General features: G+C 34.9%; 2 protein-coding genes across 5 annotated transcripts in view; one reads left to right on the top strand and one right to left on the bottom strand.

The window, feature by feature from the left end:
- Window positions 1–528: 528 nt before the first annotated feature.
- Window positions 529–10,943, top strand: Ehbp1 (Eps15 homology domain containing protein-binding protein 1). 4 transcript variants are annotated; one of them, XM_011631377.3, is made up of 18 exons: window positions 529–1,150; window positions 1,684–1,891; window positions 1,959–2,140; window positions 2,351–2,562; window positions 2,781–2,916; window positions 3,155–3,385; window positions 3,908–4,097; window positions 4,232–4,398; window positions 4,505–4,727; window positions 4,877–5,038; window positions 5,906–5,995; window positions 6,145–6,258; window positions 6,377–6,589; window positions 6,666–6,815; window positions 6,958–7,175; window positions 7,302–7,490; window positions 7,570–7,693; window positions 8,054–10,943. In XM_011631377.3, exons 1-17 carry the CDS (start codon window positions 1,047–1,049, stop codon window positions 7,649–7,651), a joined length of 2,871 nt encoding a protein of 956 aa, XP_011629679.1. In that variant the 5' UTR covers window positions 529–1,046; the 3' UTR covers window positions 7,652–7,693; window positions 8,054–10,943. The 4 variants fall into 4 exon arrangements, with proteins under 4 accessions (XP_011629679.1, XP_011629680.1, XP_011629678.1 ...); XM_011631378.3 differs by having other exon boundaries at window positions 4,877–5,047; window positions 6,377–6,577; XM_011631376.3 differs by having other exon boundaries at window positions 4,877–5,047.
- A 165-nt stretch (window positions 10,944–11,108) lies between these two features.
- The window catches only part of LOC105422123 (unconventional myosin-Ie), a 33,743-nt gene continuing 23,108 nt past the window's right edge, over window positions 11,109–21,743 (bottom strand). The window contains exons 11-21 of the mRNA XM_011631375.3: window positions 17,956–18,126; window positions 17,182–17,348; window positions 16,307–16,517; window positions 14,892–15,122; window positions 14,488–14,772; window positions 14,177–14,332; window positions 13,956–14,095; window positions 13,713–13,864; window positions 12,554–12,898; window positions 11,903–12,250; window positions 11,109–11,809 (exon numbers count right to left, since the gene is read on the bottom strand). Coding sequence (XP_011629677.2) covers window positions 11,733–11,809; window positions 11,903–12,250; window positions 12,554–12,898; window positions 13,713–13,864; window positions 13,956–14,095; window positions 14,177–14,332; window positions 14,488–14,772; window positions 14,892–15,122; window positions 16,307–16,517; window positions 17,182–17,348; window positions 17,956–18,126 — 2,283 coding nt within the window. The 3' untranslated portion in view covers window positions 11,109–11,732. The remainder of the gene's footprint in view (window positions 11,810–11,902; window positions 12,251–12,553; window positions 12,899–13,712; window positions 13,865–13,955; window positions 14,096–14,176; window positions 14,333–14,487; window positions 14,773–14,891; window positions 15,123–16,306; window positions 16,518–17,181; window positions 17,349–17,955; window positions 18,127–21,743) is intronic.

The raw sequence follows: 21,743 nt of genomic DNA, 5'->3' as shown, positions 1-21,743 counted from the left end.
ACAACACAGGAAAAAAATAATTACGATACAGAATATAATACAGAAAAATAATTAAATTTTAAAATTATTAATATATTTGAGTTTAGTATATTGATAATAAAAATAATATTAAAAATTAAAAAATAGTAAATGATATCAAATTTTCACCATATTACATGTCAGGTTCAAATAAAAATATCAATTTATTTTAATTAATTTTATATCATGTATGTATTTATTATACACATATATATCTAAATAAAATATGCTACATATGTATAACAATCTTCTATCCATATAGTTTGCATAAATGATATACATAATTTACGTATGTTACGATATTTTATACGTAGCTTACATTATTTATACGTAATGTAGACTATTTATGTTTTATGTTTACGTGTAGACGTACAACTCTGGTAGCGTTCACCAAATCCTTCAGGCCACGTGGGTTCCTGCAAGACCGACGAATGTAAATGACGAGACAGCAACGCTAAGAGCGATCCCCACTTTTTCAAGAGAGAACCTCGACGTCCGAGTCTCTCGTGGTTTCTCGGCTGATTTCGTCAGAAGGGGACGGGATTCAGGAGCGATCTTGGGTGAGAGGGTTTCCAGGCCTTCCAGCCGCCTTGGTGTATTTCGGCGCGTCGCGTGTACGTGCGTGCGTGCGTGCGTGCGTGCGTGCGTGCGTGCGTGCGCGCGCGCGCGAGAGTGTACGTACGTACGGACGCGTGTGAACGATGACAGTTCGCTCGTTCCGGAAACGTGTGCGCGCGTGAGCCGAGCAGAGAATCCGTCCGTCGAACATATGAGCGTAGCTCGCGGGGGGCGCGCGTTGAGGTGAGAACGTCGTCCGGGCTCCGGGAAGTGCGCGATCGTCCGTCGTCTTCCGCGCTCCGTCCTCGCGGCCGCGACCTCGGCCCTCGACCCTTCCGCGGCCCGATCGCGCGCGTGCGGTTCGCGGAAATGACAAAGCGCGCTCCGCTCGCGCGTCAGCAGCAGTGAGAAAGACCCGTCGTTCGCGAGCCGAGTCCCGATCATCACGAGCGGAAGGAAGAAGCGGCAACATGAGTTCCGTGTGGAAACGCCTGCAGCGGGTGAACAAGCGAGCTGCCAAGTTTCAGTTCACCGTCTCTTACCACGAGGTCACGCTCGAGACGACGACCAAGTGGTGAGTTGGACGCTGATTCGCGTTCCCGAGTCGAGCGCGAGTTTTTCTTTCGTCGCGCTCCTCTCGATCGCGCGGAGCGCTATCGTTCGAGCAAAAATTAACGCTGTGTCCTTTTTCATTTACACAAGCATTTATTTAGCAAGTCGAGAGTCCGGGTATAATTGTTATGTTAATGTCTTATTTTTAAAAACAGAAGCAATTATGTTTACGAATGCGGGGGAGGGAGGGGGGGGGGGAAAGGGAGCTATTGGGATTTTTTTTGCTCTAATGTTAGGCATCTTTGTGTTATAATTGCTTGTCACATGTTTATGTTTATGATAACATAATATGATATAGTATATAATTTAGATATGTTAATTTTTAATTAATTTAATAATTTAAATACATTAAATAAATTTTAATACACATTTTAAATGAACGAGATAATTGCATTCTATTATAAAACTAAGAAGTTTAAAAAATAATTCTATAAAAATATACCAAGCATGCTCTAGAGAAAGAATAAATATACAAAGTTATAATATGTTCTTTAGGAAACCAAATAAACTGAGTGTTGTTTGGACAAGACGCAGTCGAAGAGTTAGTTCAGAACCTTTAGATTGGGAGCCATGTTTGAGCGATCCCTTGAAGGGTATTATTAGCTGGGCAGTCCCTGACAATCATACAGTTTCCGTAACACTGTTTAAAGATCCACGAACGCACGAGCTAGAAGATAAAGATTGGACGTTTGTTATCGAAGATGTAAGCTGATATATTTACAAAAAGGCATATTATAAGATATTTGGATATTATTTCTTTTCTCGAATAGGTATCATCGACGGGAAAGAGACGCCATGTGGCTGCCACCAATATAAATATGAAAAAATATGCGACCTTAGAATCTAGTCAGCAACAACTAAAACTGGACCTGAAGCCAACTTCTAAAAAGATTGTTAGTGCTACACTCGAATGTACTTTGTCATGTGTGTTTCTGCGAGAGGGCAAGGCGACGTAAGTGTACAGTTTAATTTCATTGACACATTGCTAATTAATTTTGTAAGCTAAGCAAAGGTTTTGCCATTTGTATAGCTAAATTTATTTCAAATAAAAAAGATAATACGTTCCAAAGATAGTATGCTGAATGTATATTAATCTTTTTAAAATATTTATTAAAACATTACTTATTTATCAGAAAATATTTAATTGTCTTTATTTTTCTAGGGATGAGGATATGCAGAGTATGGCTAGTTTAATGTCGGTTAATAATAACAGCGATATTGCACCATTAGATGATTTTGACAATGAAGATATACCTGAAGATGTTGAAGAAGTATCGGTAAAAAATTTGGATGAAATTTTAGATATTTCAGCTCAGCTTGATTTAATGACGAGTAGTCTTACTGAAAGTGAATTACCTAGTACTCCTATAAGTGGTGAGTATAATTCTTGCTTCTTATTATTATGAAATTGTGTCCAAGAATAATTATAAAATATGTAATTAATTATAAATAGTTAATATTGTTATACTTTTTTATATTATTATACTTACTATTATAACTTATATTGTTTTGTTAATTTTATTAATTATTAATTAATTATTAATTATTAATTTTATAATTTACAAAATTTATGAGATGTATATTTGCAATAGTGGCAAGTTTATCAAAGGATGATACAACTCCTGTAAACGATGGAGAACATTTTATACGCGACATTAGTCTAACAGGAATTGGGGATTCTTTAAAGGAAAAGTCACCCATAAAAGACAATGTTGCTGTTCAAAATGAGTACGTACAATGTTATATAAACTAACATGCGCGCATATGTATTTGAAATACATTATTAATATAATTGGCAATAATAATTTTTTTATACAATTAGCAATAATTTTATATATTATTTTCACTAAAAATTTTCAATTTTTATTTATTTTACTTATAAGAGACAGCAGAATTGTTACTCTTATTTGTTATCCTATATAATATATTAAATAATGCAATAAGAATGAATTTAATATCTTTATAGTAAAAACATTGAACACAGCACATTGAGATTGCCGCTGCAACCATTAGATCTCAAAAAGAATGACGCAAATGTTCCAAGATTGAAAGAGATCACTCCGGGCCAAGATTTGTTGGAGTGGTGTAAAGAAGTTACAAAAGATTATCCCGGTGTCAAAGTCACTAATTTGACGACATCTTGGAGAAATGGAATGGCATTTTGCGCGATTATCCATCATTTCAGACCTGATTTGATGTAAGTATTCCTATAAAGATTATCTCAAAATATAATTATCATAAAGTGTCTTGTTCTCTTTTCTTGAGATAAAATGTCAATAGATAATCTTGGCAATATGCCGATTATTTTATTCGTGTATTTCCATTAATAAACACTTTGAAATCGTCATTGTCTTGCATCAAGAGACTTGTGCCAACATTGTGATGATTATTTTTGACGTTGGAAAGGTCAATGCATTTGTATATTTTTGTATAATAATATGCAATAATTATTACGTATAATGATGATGAAAAAATGTAAAGAAAGAAGAATACACGTTTTATAAAATAATTGTTAAAAATAAAATAATATAAAATTTAAGAGATTTATTTTAATCAGATAAAATTATGTAAATATGCTTCTTCAATCTTTTCGGCATTAATTAATTCTTATCGATGTGTCGAAAGCTAATTATATAAATAATCTTGTTATTGAATTAAGTCAAACATTCGTGAGATTTTTTCGATTGAATTTAATTGAATACAAAGTAAACACTTGTAGAGACATCGATTCTTTATTGCCGCACGATGTAAAAGGCAACTGTAAGAAAGCGTTTGATGCGGGCGAAGCTTTGGGCATACCCAGAGTTATTGAACCAGCTGACATGGATATATTAACAGTACCTGATAAATTAGCTGTGATGACATATTTGTATCAATTGAGAGCGCATTTTACTGGTCACGAACTGGAGGTATTTCAACCACATTTCTTTATGTGTAATAACTTTATTTAATTATTGCACTTGTTTTTCTTCTCCTTTTTATATAATACTACTACATAATATTACAAAGCATGGTATGATACATTACTGTTTTCAAAATCTAGGTACATCAAATAGGTAAAACAACAGACGAATCCTCTTACATGATCGGCAGATTTAACACAGACAACAATACAGATGTGAGTGTGCAGCTATTTGGTCAAGAGATTATTAACTTACGGAAGAAGGAACAGATCGATCAGAAAAACAATAAAACGGAGAGCAATAGACGGTAAATACATTCAACGACATTGTGTAATCTGTCAAACTGCCAGTTCTAAGCACATTCCCGATAGAATATCAAGATCAAGATTAGAAACTGCGATTCATTCTCGTAGGTCGAATCCGTTCGATAACAAGAAGGACGACATTTGCATCGATTCATTAAAAAACAAGCTGCACTTGAGTCTAAACACGGACAATCAGGATTACGATCAATGTAACAAAGACAAATCACCATCCAGCGTGAAGGAAGTCAAGGACATCATATTGGCTAGTTCAAAGAGCATTTTGGGCAAAGTGCTGTCACCGACCAAGGAAAAGTATTCGTCGAGAGAAAAGGTACGTAGAAACACACGAGATGAGCTCGAGTGAATTTTGATGTTGTGCGTTCCCGAAAATTATCCAGAGAAACGTCGCGTATAATATCCAATGGAATTCGCGCGTAAATTCCTTTCGTTGTGAAGAAATGAAATATCAATTCACCGCAGAGCAAATCTCCACCGAGAGTGCAACAAGCGCAGCAACGTCCGATACTTATGACACGCCGGCAATTAACCGATCCGTTCGGATCCGACGACGAAGAGGAGAACATACAGATTATCGATGACAAATGGTCGCAATCGATCTCGCTTACCAAATCGCAAAGTCCGGTCCGTGATGTCAGTATATACGAGATTGCGCAAGCTGTCGCTTTTTATGCATTCCTTCTGTTATACCTCGCTACATTAATAATAAACCCATAACGCGCACTGTGTTGTACCTATTTCTATTATTACTTCTTACCATCGACGAATTATAACGAAGTGCATTGCCTTCTAAAAAAATCTGTTTCATTACTTTTCGTTTACTACAGGCGAACAAATTATAAACCGTGCTTCTTGACGGCCGAAACGCCTACATTCCATTAACTGCATGTAAAAATCTATGCATGAAGAAATCGCGCGAATAATTTGTTCCGCGATGCACGAAATGTAGACTTGTATGAGCTGTCTTATAAGCTTCTCTTGAAAAATTAGTGTTACTTTAATTTCAACGATTTCATTCTTTTAATCAATTCTAATGTACTCATAATTTTATAATTTCTTTTTTTTACTATCAAAGTATTTAATATTGAAAATTTAAATATTATAAAGAATATTTCTAAGAGATAAGAACTTTTTTGCAAAATCTTGCACTTTTATAACAAAAACGTTCGGTAATATGCGAAGAAAATTATAAATTATTTTAATAATATTTCTTTTCCCTGCAAATTTAAACTATCTTTTCGATATGTTGTTTTTAAAAATAACATAAATATTTTTTACTTTGTAATGCCATAATTATAGCATTTATAATAACTTGCAAGTTTAACAATTTTATGCAATGTAATCACATTGTCGCTTCAATAATTTGCGTTCGTTTATTTTTGTCGCGTGCGAAAATATTCTTGGTCTGTATTGTATATTCATGAAGAAGCTTTGCAACAATACCTTGACGCCACAACGCTCTGCATACGTATTGAGAACAGTCTTTTGTAGGACTCGGTAAACTCTGACGATAGAGGAAGTCGAGGTAGTTCCGAATGTCAAGGTGCATCACCGCCGTACGGAGACCAACGTTCACAACATGTAATTAACAACATTTGTGCTTTTAATATCGCTTTTAATGTCATATATCTCAATAATAATATAGAACCAAAGTTATTCCAAATAAATGAAAGGAAATTTTATAAATGTACGATGGTCGCACTCTTTTACATTTACTTCTCTTTTATTAGCCATTAGTTAGCCGACATGATGAATTGCGAGAACGGGCGAGGCAACTCTTAGAACAAGCCAGGAATCAGACGAAGCCATCCGGATTTGTTTCCGCTGCAATCAGTCCCGTCGAGGTTCTATATTTTTATTTACATAACGTTAAAGAATTTATTTGTTATTATTGTTATTATTGTATCAAGAATATATATATAATTTTGAGCGGCTGTGAGCATATAACACGCATGTTTATAGACACAGAACGACGATGAGAGACAACAGCATCTGCGGGAAAGGGCGAGACGATTGATAGCAGAAGTAAAAATGGGTGTTGCTGTTACTCCGAGTCAACTGAATGACGATAATAACAGTGATAGACGATCGATAGATGATCAGAATAACAGTCCTAGACGTAGCATTACACCGTCGACACCTGGTGATCGGCTCAGTATAAAGGTAATGCAAGAGGTACATGCGATATCATCTATCTTTCTCAACATTTTTTATTATTCACTTGTTAAACAAATTATAACTAACTTTTTAGTCAGAGTATAATGGAAATATACTGGGAAACTCGAGTGTGATAGATGGAGAAAAGAAAACAGGTTCTCCTTTGTATTCCTTCTCCAAAATTATTGAAAGAATCTCACCTGATAAGGGAAGCCCTGACAGAACTCCATATACACTTCGTGGGGTATGTTAATTTGAATGTATTTGAAGAAATTGTGAAGCAATATACAGTACATACTTGAAGTAATCTTATTACTCATGTTTAATGTTAAATTCTAATGATGAGTTATTCATCTCTAACGCTACTTGATAATTCGACGTTCTAGTTGGGCAAAGATATGACGTCATACATTCAAAACGAGCTCGAAGCACTTGAAAGAGAACAGAATCAGATTGACATTCAGGCTGGAAAGCTTGAAAAGCAATTGAGAGCAGCCATGGAGAGCGATAACGAAGATGAAACAGAAAGATTGATGTCTTTGTGGTTTACTCTTGTTAATAAGAAAAATGCGCTCTTAAGGAGGCAAATGCAACTGAACATATTGTAAGCGATTTATTGATTCACAAGTAGATTATTTACAAATCTTTAATCTCAATTTTGATTAAGAATCGGATAAGATGCAATTATTGCAATAATTTCATTTCATTAAATGAAACTTTTTATCTTTAGAGAGAAAGAAGATGATCTCGAGCGAAGATTTGAACTTTTGAATCGCGAATTAAGAAGTATTCTCGCTGTAGAAGATTGGCGAAAAACATCTGAGCAAAAAATGCGTGAAAATTTATTATTGGAAGAATTAGTATCTATTGTGAACAAAAGAGATGAATTAGTACATCATCTCGACACGCAAGAGAGAGCGTAAGTATATAAAAAACTATACATTGAGTTATATATTTTTTTAAGATTATCAAATTTTGTTTTCTTGAATAATTTTTAGCATTGAAGATGATGACGAAATAGAGCGTGATTTGTCTCGCGCTGGATTAGCTCAACGAAACAAAAATTGTGTTGTGCAATGAGAAGTTAATTATCTATTGCGTTTTTCTGATATTATTCTGAAGGTAAATTATATTATATTATAACATTATATAATTTTAGGAAGTGAAAAAAATCAATAAATTTTATTTATTATTTATATATGAAAGTACTTAAATTCTAATTATTTTATTTCATCAAGTTCTGTCAGCAAATAAATTTTAAATGCTTTTATCTTTATTTATTATATTTTTATTTGATAAATTTTTTACTTTTATTATAGTTTTTTATTTATTATAAATAGCTTTTTAATCAAAACAGATTATTTGTTAATATGAGACAATTTATATTAAACTTTTTTTATTTATTTACTGAATCTCATATTTTCTTAAAAGCCTTCAATAAAATAATAATATGCAAAGATATGAATTTTTTTACATTTACAGGCATGACTCATGTTGCTATGGAGTTGCCAAAAGATCGATGAATTTAGATATTGGAGAGTTAAGTGTGATATTTCATGGTTTACAAACAGGTCGTTTTTAGAAACTCATTTTTTATTATACATTGTAGATTAGTTCATCAAATGATAGAGCAAACAAATTATTGCATCTTCTTTGCTTTTAATATAAACTCAACTTTTAATTGGTTCAGCAATGAAAGGAAAGAAAAAATTAAAATCGAAAAATATTATATATGCCTTATCAGACAAATATTAATGATATTTTATATGTCATCGAGCTTTATATTAATTATTTCATATAAATATTTTATCCTTTTAAGATAATGCGCGTTAATAGAACCGCATACAAATATATAAAAATAATATGTGCTATTATGGAATAAGAAATCATGCTGAACAGTTTATAATCAGTAAATAAAAAAAGATCTTTTTTAATAAAAGATAAAGCATTAACAAAAAAAAAAATGAATGCAAATGCAAAGAAGCTCGCAAAGTATGAAAGTTAGTGATAAAGATATGATTTGACGAAATTCAAAATCTAATTACGAAGCTATTTAGTATAAATTTTAAAAGATTCCGTTGAAGTATAAATTGATCATTGGTTCAAGAGAGTATATAAATAGAATGCAATTTTTAATCATTTGTAAATGAACTCTAGACATTTACTTTATATGAAATATTATTTTGTGGCTTAATTACCAAAAGATTTATTATTGGGAAACCAAAGAAAGTTAAGGTGATTTGTTACGCAGGAGTATGCGAGAAATATGTAAAGAGCAATTTAGCATATATATATGTATCTCGCGACATTCGATCCAAATCACAAACGGTTGATCATGATACTATTATGGAAAATGAATTACGTCAACGTTATACATAGTTTTCATATTCGTAATGATCGTTCTCATCGAGCATTCGCATGTACTCTATTTGTGCCATATGAACGTTGATATACTTTTTACATCCTTCTGGACGGATTTGTACGAAAAAGAATGCGCGGGAATGCATTAAAGACAAATCCGACAATCTTATTAACGGTTCGCAATTTTAAAAGGAACCGCAATAAGATTAATTTTTACTAAGACTAATTCTTATATGTGGTATATTTGCATATAATAGGAATATTGTGTTGATTATAAACTTTCTATAACAAAATGCTGCGTTATATCCAAGTGTTTGAGCTAATGTTACATGCAATGAAAAGAAACAAATTCGTCTGCTCAAAACTTTTTCGTTTTAGCACATATTCGGCTTAACGGATCTCGAGAAAATTATAATGAATATTTATTATATTCGTTGTGTAGCATGTTTCAAACTGACTGGTAAATAATTACTATTATTTTATAACGGTTACAAATACGAAATTATTTACGAAGAATACATTTTTAGCATGTTTTACATGTTTACTCCGCAAAATAGAGCATAAGATATCGAATAAGCTTTATCTGCTGGAAGCAATATATATAGGATATAGGTGTATACCTATCTCCCATAATACAAAATAATGTTATTTCTTTATTTTTTTGTGATTTTATTATAAAATCACAAATACAGATATTAAAAAATATTCTAATTTTAATTAAAAATTTGTTTTATTAGATATTTGTAGCATAGTGAACACATTTTTGAAAATTTATAATTTTTATAAAATTCATGAAAAACAAATAATTAAAAACAGCGTGTGGAAATTATGTGTATTATGCTTGACAATCACAGTGAGTGTTACTCAAATTTTCCAACAAGGGATTAGAAGCTATGATTGTGTTTATGCCATTATCTATAGTTTAATGTAGCATAATCTTCGAAAATTAACAATATGTTGTCTCTCTGAATAATTTTTATTTAAATAAATTGTGAATTTTACATTAATATATGTAAATTTCAACATGCATACTATATAATTATTGCTAAAAATTTATTATAGTATATGTATTGAAGATATTCATATCATTCGAATGCTTGAAATATTGAAACGTTGATAATGATGCAATTGAAAACAGCATGACAATTGAGTGAATATAGATATATGTATATATGTTCCAAGCAGATCATATAAAACTCTCCCCTGCCTCCCTAAAGGCATGATGCAATTATCGAAACGTATTTAGAGTACGCAATTAAAGTTTAGAAAACATGGAAGAATTATCTCTTTTTGACATCGTAATATGTATCTATAATTAAATATGTATCATAGTATTTTAAATAATTTTACATTTTTATCTTCTTAACTTTACTTTTCATATGTTTTTTTCGCAAGAAATCCGTTAAGCTAGAGTCATAGAATATTGCTGAAACTGGTCCTTAGCATTACAAAAAAGGAGGAAATATATATGATTGGAGCAATGAAGAACAAGAGATATTCCGAGTTGATCTCTACTCTGTTAGACCGAATAAATCGCTCATAACACGATCTCACTATGAAGTTCAATGCATTCTAAAATCTAAATAGGCAATTGTAAACCAAATATATATATATATATATATATATACATTATACTGGCTCCAACACGGTAATTAAATTTTACGTGATCTAGGTAAACGCGATTAGGGACTATTGATAAATAATTTAGCAATAATTTATTATTCTAGTGCCTATGAATACTTGTATGTTTATAAAAACTGTAGCGCACTGAATTAACTTTAATTTATTTTACTCTGTACTAAAGATAATTATTGTAAAGATAATCGTTCTTGCCAATGCTGTAGTTTTGTGGAGATATGCTCTTCTATTTTCTTTTGCCGATGTTAATTGTAATGTATGTGAGAGTGCGAGCGAACAAAGGAAAAAAAAACGCAATATTCGACATTAATATGGGAAGACTTATAAAGCACTGCTGAAGGACATAATAAATATGATGTTGATGATACTAAAAGTGTCGTTTTATTCTTATTATAGATTCTACATAGAATCAATCAATTCTGGAATAAATCAGGACTTTTATGTAATATCTTGCATAAATAAAATATTAAACTGCTCAAGATAACATATAATCTTGCATAAAGTACAGGAAATTGTTATCGTTAAAAAAAAAAACATATTGATATAATATAATTTTATTAATATATACTTGTGATATGATAATGATATGTACACCATGTATTGTTACGCAGTTATGTAATTTAAATGATTGCTCATCACCTCCATATTGGTAAACGTAACAATGTGTTGACTATATAAATATTCATCGCGCTGTACATTACGAAAAGTTAAACAGATTATGTATCTATCGTACACTAATCAACGACAAGAGCATCATACTTTCCCGACATGTATTGCTCTTAAATTTTATAACGGTAATTTAACCTTATCGGCTAAAGTTTAACAAACGAAACACCAAATTGTGCAACGTGGAAAGTTTCTTTGGATACTTAGGTAATCATAGGTTTGAACGGTAATATTATCGTTTTACAACCATTATGATGACTCACATTAATAATGTTTGCTAAATAATGATGTCTTTACAAAATTATCATGCTTTTATTGAATTACAAATTCTTTGACTTTCCTTGGCTTTGGCATTAATAATAACTTCTGATTAACATACAATTAAAGATTTGCACAATATTATGGTGCATGAAAACAGCGAATAACAGGTACGATGTATTTATTAAAATTACGTTCCGATTTCATGTAATTCGATAGGATTTTTTGATTGGAAAATTCATATCTTTTCTACGTAGTTGGAAGGGAAAAGACCGGTTTTCCCTTTCAGTCTTCCGTGCCACCAACCGCCCTCATCTGAAAAATATATCGACATCAAAATATATCAAAGCTGACTTTCCTACATAAATTTAATATTTATTACACAAACAAAAGATCGTAACAACTCACGTTCTTTGAGTACTTCTACAATGTCACCTTCTTTGAATCCTAACTCGTCCAAATCCTGTGGCTCATAATCGTATAATGCTTTGACTTTTGGTAAACTTGGAGGCGCCGGCTTCTGAGGAGGCACCTTTTTGTTGGCTACCGCGTATGCGACATTATCTTCCTTCGTCCTTTCTCGATTCAACGTATTATTATTTTGTTTCACGATCCATTCTTGGGATGTTTGCATTCCTTTATTGAGAAGACCAGAAACTTGACCATTATGTTCGTCATTAAGGGATGGTAACTTGAATCTTGTAGGCTCTTGCGGTGGTGGTGGCTCCGTGGGTGGTGGAGGAAATTTAAGCAAACCTTTGAATTCAGTTCAAAAACAGATATATTTAACGGAACGCGAACTTTTACAAACGTTAACAGTATTATAACGCATTATAATAAAATATTATCAAGGAATACGCATTAGTTAGATAAGATAAGAATTTTTTTATTTATAATTTTCCTGATTTAATACGCGTTATCCATTTTTTTCCCATAAAAACCGATTAAATATTAAAGCGATTAAATACGCAGCAAATTATCTTCTCTTCCCTTCAATTGGCCAGGTGTTTCGCCAATTTTCTTAAATATTTTTTTCAAATTGTATTTATTAGAACTTACCACGTGGTCCAGCATTGGGATTGATAAACATGCCCATCATGGTTTGCTTATCGCGCAATTTGTTCACATTGTTCGTCCCATTTCTCATATCCTTTTGAAGTTGCGTAGGTTGAACGTTTGGACGATTTGGTGGAATGTTCGGTCTACCGTTTGGAATAGTTCGCGAAGGAGTTACAGATCTAGCAGCTGCCACCGGGCGAAGAGGAGGTCTTTCGCTCATCGTAATCGCTTGATTATTCGGACCCGCGAGAATTGGAGTTAGATTGCACAGCTGCGGTGCTGGACGAGTCGGCCTCGAGGCGTTGCGCAAATGAAGGGATGACATCGATCGATCCAAATTAGGTTCTAAAATTAGGTTGACAAAAAGACATAGTGTTTTCTATATTCTCCAATTATTAAATGTGTTAATTCGATGTCTTATTTTATTATAAAATTTGAACTTTATGAATTAAATAACGTAAACTTGATTATTAAAAAAAATTTCACCATTTTTCATAACTTCGGCTTATTTTTCGACCAATTATTGAATTCCAATGCAAACGAGAGGTAGCGATTTCAATAGGAAATGGATAAATTTAAGGGTCGGTTCTCTCGAACAGCCACTCGACATGCCAATCGAGCACCAACTCGGTTTTATGACGTCATAAGCGAGAAATGCAACAATTTTGTTGCAACGTATAGTTTTAGTTTTTCCCTTAAAAACATAATATTTTCATATTCTTAAAACTTGTAACATATATCAGAAACTAAGATATCTATCTGATATATTATCCAGAAGTGTAAAATAATTCTTGAAATAATGATACTTTTCTCAATTCACACAGCGATTTCTGACAAAGTTTTCACATTTAATTTATCAATTTTCACACAATATTATTATAACTCATTTTCTGGTATATCTTGCATTTCATTACAAAACTAAAAAATAAAATTATACATTGAAAGAAAATTACTACATGTTACTTCTTGTCTATATTTTATGACGTCATAAAACTAATATGCTGCCATGAGAGCCGAGTGGTTAAAGGTATCTTAAAGGTATCGAATTAATTTACACACTTAAATTTAATTCTTAAATATTCTGACGTTTAGCATAAAAATTGAGAATTTATCTATCTGTATATTATTTGTTAACGATTATCGATAAGAAACAACTTACTCGATGTGCTCGGCAATCCTGGACCAATGCTGACACTGAGAACTTTGCCGGACATCTTTAAAATCTCTTTGTCGCCGTAGTCCGTTTGTATAAATTTCACATGCCTCGTTCCACCGCCACCCCAACCTTCTTTCTTAACTTTAAATTCCAAGCTGAAAGTAAATCATTTTAGAATGCATTTTGCATGTAAGCAGCATTAATTAGTGATGCTAGTGGTGTATAAAATATAAGAAATAACCGTACTCGTTGCTGAATCTAATGTTTAAAGGGTGACCGATATCTTCTAGATACTTTTTGCTAAGGGCAGACAAAAATTCCGTTTTGAATACTGATTCTAACAAGCTCGCATAGTCTTCCTTTATGTGAATTATTATGAAATTGTCCTGAAATGGAAAAATGTTGTCAAAACGTTGTCTAACTAATGTAAAAATATATAGAATAAAAATTATTATCATAATAATTACTTGTAGCGTGCTTAATGATACATGACTGATTTGGTTGAACGAAAGTTTTCTTTTAATAACTTCGATAAATTTACCCTTTTCAGGGCCCTTCTTTATCTGCTCCCGACCAATCAAATACACGCACTTCCCGGTAAGGATGAGATCTCTTCTGCACATCTATAAATTATTTGACACATGTTGTAATTTTGCAAAAAACGATCCGATAATTTATTGTTAAATAGATTTTTCTTAAAATTACGAAATTACGAAGTTACAGAGAATGATTTTTACAGAACGCAAACTAAACTGTCGACAAATTAATATATTTTTACCTTGAATCTTCTGTCGTATTTTTTCACGATTTCGGCAAAGAACACTTTTTCCCGTCTTCCAATCAGACTCATCGTTTGCGGCTTGCCCTCCAATCCTATATAATCGCCTACAAAATTTCTATTCAGGCTCGCTCGTCTCCGTTCCTTATGCCCGAAGAGAAGATCGGCGGCTTCCTGTTTCTGCTGCGCCTGTCTCTTCCGGGCGAAATACTTCTTGAAGGCTTTCTGAATGACTCGCGCGTACATATTGTACTTCCGGTCACGAGCTTCCTCCAGCATGAATAGCTAAATTATATTTTCGTTTAATTAACTTACTGGCCGATACCCCGATCGAAATCATCAATTTATTATTACCGAGAAGAACGGAGGAAGCAGATGTGTCGGGAGGGACAAGGAAAACTCACGGTTTCAGGCGCTTTGATAAACAGCTTCGATCTGCCAAGCTGATATTGCGATCGATCGACGTGGTTGCTTCCCAATATCCATTCTACGCCCTGCTTCTCATCGCCGGGCCAACGGGGCCACGTTTCCTTCGTGAGAATTGCGTATCTGTGTAGAAACTTGGCGAACGGCCTTCTGTAAGCGAAGCCAGCCCTGCGCACTCTGATATTTTCCTTCAAACCTAGGTACTCCACCTGAAATATGTTATGTCAGAAACGTTGCGTGATTAAATCGTAGATCTTCCTTAAATGACCTTATGAATCTGACACGCTCGTGAGAAAGCGATTTTTGTTCGGCAACTGTCGATCGGGGGACATTACGTACATTACATGATTGTGTTTCTAGAACACAACCCGTGAACTCTGCATATTAAAGCAACTATCATTCCAGCGCGAGCTAGAATACGGGAAAACTATGCCGTATTGACTTTCTCGAACAAAGCAAATTTCAATGGTACTCGGAGAAGGAAGGAAAGAAACGTTATTGTATAATTGCTCCAGACATATATGTCTGACATGGTTTGCTGAAATGACACACCGTCCGAGATAAACCAGGCCATATATAGGAAATCCCATTAAGAAAACTTGTTTCCTTATTTTTCTCCTTATTTTTCTTCTCAAATTCTGTGCTCGAGGCTCTACAGGTATCAATTTGCGTATCAATTTCGGCGAAGACATAAAACATGATAAATTTTCAATCTTACGCCGACATCAAATTATTTAATAATTAAATTAATTTCAATTTATTCAATTAATTTAATTAAATTAATTTTTTGCCATAAATAATTTCTTACAGGTTTCCAATTATTATTAGCGTATCACTAAGGGGATTGGATACATCGTTCAATTGCTATGTTTTTGGATCCGTAGCAAAATAAACGAAATTTTAGAAATATTAGAAAATGATTTATTGAATTTATTAATTTAAAATTCCTAAAATAGGCGCTCAACATCTTGTCTGAGCGTATATGCATCTGGATTTTTTCTATTATGTTTAATAATTTCTATTATGTTTAAAGATGTGTAAATTAATTCGATGTCTTTAAATATCCATTCCCATTGAAATCGCTATCTTTTTTTTACATTGGAATCCAACAGTTGATCGAAAAGTAAGCTAAAGTTATAGAAAATGATGAGTGAAAACCATCTTGATAATCAAGTTTATATTATTTAAGTCATAAAATTCAAATTTTTATAAAACAAGGCGAATTAATTTACATATTTAATAATGGAAAAATATATAAATACATATGTCTTTAGGTCAGAATCAAATTTGGATCAGTCGATGTCGTCGTGTTCGATATTTTCGGATTTCAACGACAGATAAATATGCAAATAGCTAATAATGCAAATGGCATGAGGCGAGTTATGAGTGATACCTGATGCTTGACTCTGAGATGATCCCAATCGCGCGGCTTCTTCGTTTCATTCGGCTTGATGCAACGGATGTAATGCGGCGTGCACTTCATCAGCTGGCCGACCAAGCGGCTGGCTTGATTTCTGATTTTACTGCCCGCGGTGGTTGGCCTGGACTTAAGAGTCTTTGTTTTGCCGGCGTTCTCTAGCGGATAAAGCTCACGCACCAAAGAACTGAAAGATAGATACCATCCTTTTTTTTTTTTTTTTTTTACCTTTCCAAATATAACCGTTACTTCGATAACGCTTAATTAACATCATTAATTAACAAATTTCAAACGTGGACAAAAGGGGATAAGTGACACTATGTGACAAGAATTAAGTTTATCATGTTTACTTTCGCGGAATCTCGCGCATGCAGCTCTTACGTAAATAAGTGCGCGTAATTGATCGACGGTTAGAATTACGTGATGATTATGTTAAATCGTCGAGGAATTATTTACGTAACGACGTAACGACGTAATGATCTTCATCAGCCAGATAACTAAGCCGACTGCAAATGTTGAAGTGTATTAACTCAAAGTGCCACTCTGCGCGTTCTTTCAAATTATTGAAAAATACATTAATTATCAACAATTAATCTATTATTTCACAAAAAGTCAGCAAACAAATATCACAGGTTTAAAAAATTTTTATATCATGTCGCGAGGTTCTTATCTTCGTTCCGCCATTTCCGATATTTTCTAGTTCCTCGTTGTCAAATTTTCGAAATCAATGGGTAAATGAGTACGGGTTAATTAATCTCCGTCAAGCGTTAATTTATGCAAACCTGCTTTCGGGATAATTTGTCACGCGGACAATCGACAGTTGTACTACAATGGCCTTCGGGATTGCTTACTTTGTGCTGGTCTGCATCAACTCGATCAGGTCCAAGAAGAGGACATCCCTGTTCTTATCACAGAAGCCATCGACAGAGTAGGATACAACGCCGGCGTAATGTAGGATTGCGAAACCATCACCGGTGTCTTGAAAATGAGCGTGTTGTTTAGCCGCCCCTGCCAATTTCTACGACATACGACGATACGATAATTCACGATATATTAATTTTTCTGTAGAACACGTTGCGCATTTAAAAATCATAGTAACTTAGGGTAAGTTAATATTTTTTAACTAAATTAAATTAAAGTTAATAGCTTATGAAATTAATTTAATTACAAAAAAGTTGAAAGTTACACGAACAAAAAAACTAACTCGGTTACGTTAAAAGTAAGTTAAATTAACTTTAAAGACATTATTTATATTAAATTAGAACGTCGTAATTTTTTAAAATTAAAATATTCTAAATTAACAAAATAATTACAATAATGGGTCACCAAATAAATTTAATATTTTATTTATAAATTAAATTTATATTAGAAAGAAGAAATGTTGTTCTTTTAATGCGTTTTTTTCTTTTACAATGTTTCCTTCTACATAGATAAATTTTTAACTTAGGAAAAAAAGTTAAAATTTATCTATTTTAAAGGAACTAGTTGATACGTTATAAATTAATTCATTTAAAATTCACAAAGTTAAGAGTTATTAGATTTTTAATTTCATTTGTTAACTTTCAACTTTTTTGGTGGGTCAGTTATTACCCAACCCTGTTAAAGATAAACACCGCTTTGAGTACCTTCTTCAAGTCGACGTCGGCACCCGTGCTTCCACCGTGCAGCGTCGCGCACACATCGTCGAGGACCAAGAAGAGACCGGGTGGCCTCTTGCCCTCGAGAAGCTCCACCACGACGGCATTGTTGAAGTAGTCTATCGGCGCCCATCTGATGTTCTCGGAGACGTATTCTTCCTGAAACGAAACGAGTCTCGGAGTCTCGTGATATAAAGGACAAAAATATCATCGACCATAAACCAATTAATCATCGTCAACAGGGAGCAGACATCGAGGTCACCGTTTATTGGCTGAAGCAACAGCAGCATTTACGTGGCTCGTAATACATGTAACATGCTAATCTATCGCTATCCATTTACTCCTATCAATTACATAACAAGCCAATAATGCTACCGATAAATGTTACAAAACTCGAAGCGCGTCATTGCTCACACACAACACAATTTAGATAGCCGATCTAACTTTCGTGGAAGACACGCACAGGTGCTCGCGAGGGGCTCGTTTAGTTCGCGGAATGTTACATCGAAAATACGGGCTTAATTATGCGCCGCCGGTACCGGCGGGTATACCGCGCGCGTACGAGCGATTTATATCTCGCTTACCCGAGGCGATAGAAGGGAAAGGCGATAGTAATAACGCGATTGCCCAGGCGCTTTTAAAATCGCTTTCCATTTCAGCTCGGGCTGAGCCCCGAAGAGGTGCAGCGCTCGCTGCCGCCGCGCCGGCCAGCTCCGGAAACCGGTCGCCGCTATTTCAGCTCTTCCCCATCCCGTCTTTCGCCCGTCTTTCGCAATATATTTCATTTGTCCCCCCGACATTCGAGTATAATTATCGCGAACGGCAGGCGCTGGACAGGATATACGGGCGATGCCTCCTTCGTGGATTCTGCCGCGAGAATTATCGCGAGCTCCCCATTCGTCGTCAGCCAGTTTCCAGACTCCGTTCGTCGTTTCCCCCCTCATTTTGATATTCCAGGTGATTCGTTCGTTAGATAAACAATTTCAGAGCTTGTCCTTTGTGCTCACGGAGGTGTGCGATTCGCGGCCAGGTCTAGTTTTTTACTCGGTCTAGTTGCGGTCCGATCGCGCGCCGCATCGCGACACGCCGCCGCGGCCCGAAGAACTGACACGATTTTTTCGTCGTGGCCTTTACTCGAGTTAACGACTCTTTTTTTTTTTTTTTTCATGAGGTCTGGCCTCTTTACGGATGGCCGTGGTTCGGGCGCTATTTCCGCCGGCCGTTCCTCGGAGGACTGCGCCGTATAATAACGCTCTGCCCGATGCCTGCCCCGCATTCGATGCCTGCGTTTCAGATTCAAACTTTCCGCTCCGCGGAATCCGCGAAAAAGCCTTTCGAAAAGGCACCGCGGCGTGTCTGTACGTCGCGCGGAAATTTTTCGCGTTGCGAAAACTTCCGCGTTGCAAATAATACGTCAGCGACCAGACGGGGGGGAAAGGAGGGGGGGGATCGGTCGCGATGGATGGTTCGTGCGATTGGATAATTAATGCATGCCAAATTTGGCGCATACGCGATTCTTGCGAGAAGCAGGTGCTTTCACTCCACGCGGCCATTATTGTTTGTACCTCCGCCGCTTTCGTTCCACGGGCGGGAGGAATAATCGATCGATCTCGTCGAAATTAAAGAGGAATTAAATTAGTCTAATCTCGCGCGAACGGATGTTATATTCTCTTCTTGAACTTGAAATCAATTTCTCGCGCGTTCAAACCCTCGAGCGAGAGAGAAAGATAAAAGAACGGTCACAAGACGTTTAATTAATAGTCGCTTTCTCGGCTCTCTGCCGTCAAGAGTTGCGATTAGCCACGACGCGTTGATCACACGCAATTACTTTGTCGTGTGCACAAACTAATCGCATAAAACACACGGGACAAAAAGAATCATATGTTTCGATGGTGGTTACGATCGCGCGTGAGTGCCCATTAGCGCACTCGCGCCGAAATCGTAATGGTCTGTTATTTCGCACGTCTCTCTTTTGTCTTGATTTGCGTGACGTAATGTCATCCGCGGTGTCGTCCGCGACGCAATTTTTCTTACAAGAAAATTTCGGCAAGTATAAAATTCAAAAAAAAATTTGAAACTTTGCAAAAGTACAAGTAGGGTAGATGGATCTAATCACGAAATCAATTTTTTTGTTGCTGCCGATATATGATTTCAGGGAAAAAATCGATCTTTTCTAAGCAAATATCGTCAAAACAATGAGAAATAATGAGAAAAAATATTTCAAATAAAAGTTTCATAGTTTTATAAATACTTTTACAAAACAAATACAATATACAATGGTGATTAAATTTTTTCAAAATATTAAATTTTTCAAAGTACTCCCACCATCTATGACTTGTTTTTAAACTAAAAAATATTTTTCCTAACTGAAATTGAAGTTCATTTCACGCCGAATTATTTTTTAGTTTAAAAATAAATCGTAAGTGGTGCACGGATTTTGAAAAATTTAATATTTAAAAAAAATCTAATTATACCGTTGTAAAGTATTTATGAAATTGTAAAATTTTTGTTTGAAACATTTTTTTCATATTTCATATGATTTCATTGTTTTGGCGGCATTCGCCTAGAAAAAAAAAACAATTTTATCGAAGGGATATTATCACCCCTAAATATCAGTAGCAACAAAAAATTATTTTGCGATTACGTCCATCTACTTTTACTTTTGCAAAGTTTCAGATTCTTGGAATTTTACACGAATCTTGCCGCACCTCTCGTTAGTCCTCCTCTTTCCGCGGATAATCATAACGGTCGAAGAAAACGCGGAAACTCACGTCAGGGAGAAAAGGCCCCCGGGGAGAACAAAGGAGAGCGCGCGTGACAGCGAGTTGAAGTCACTCGTTTAATCCGCGGACAGTCAACAATCGCATCTTCCATTTGCGTTTGTATGACGGCATCCGCGGCCGTATCCCGCCGTGATTTCCCGCCGACGCGTTTCTCCTCCGACCTTCCATCTTACATGATTACGCGTCACAGACGGCGATCCGACGATACGCTCGACGGATATGCGCTCTGATTTCCGCACGGTTTCGCGGAATGCGTCCACGAATGCGTTGTCGCGCCGGTGTGCCCGGCGTGGCATCCGTCGCGGGCGTCGAGGATGCGGCGCGAATGCGGCACGGATGCTTTGCCCGTAAGCGCGAGCGCGAACAATTTCCGCCCATTTTCTCAAAGCGGATTCCGTTAGACGGGACGATAATTAAAATAGCGCCTCGTTTAACGCACGCACGCGTAGACAATGCGGCACGTAGGGATATCTGTCAACCAGCATTCCGCCTCTTCCTCTCTATCGTTATGTTCGACCATCGTTTTATTTCTCTCATGAGACTAATTCCGCCTGAAGCTGTCGGCGCGTGAAATTCACGTTGGACTTTTCATAGTGGAGGTGCAAAAGATCGTTGCAAAAAGAATTCCACAGTAGAGGACAAGAGCTATTAATTTCTTATTATAATCTTAATAGAAACTAGTTCCCTGGTAAAAAATTTTGTATGCAAAAATATATATATATAATTATATACGAAATATGTTCATAAAACAATAATAATAATGAGAGACTTAAAAATAATTAAAAAGTTAATATTCATATTGTTTCTTTTACAAAAAGTTAAGTTTGAAGAAATGAGAGAAAATTGCCCTTTTAATTGCATTTTTAATTATAAATATACATATGTATATATGAGCAATTTTTTCTCATATTTTCAAACTTAATTTTTTGTAAAAGAAACAATGCGAAAATAATTTTTAATGATTATTAATGATTATTAATTTTTTATGATATA

The sequence above is a fragment of the Pogonomyrmex barbatus genome, unplaced genomic scaffold, assembly GCF_055798465.1.
Source record: "Pogonomyrmex barbatus isolate J1 unplaced genomic scaffold, ASM5579846v1 scaffold19, whole genome shotgun sequence".
Taxonomy (NCBI): Eukaryota; Metazoa; Arthropoda; class Insecta; order Hymenoptera; family Formicidae; genus Pogonomyrmex; species Pogonomyrmex barbatus.
Note: the sequence above shows the minus strand (reverse complement) of the source record. Positions and strands in the feature narration are given on the sequence as shown.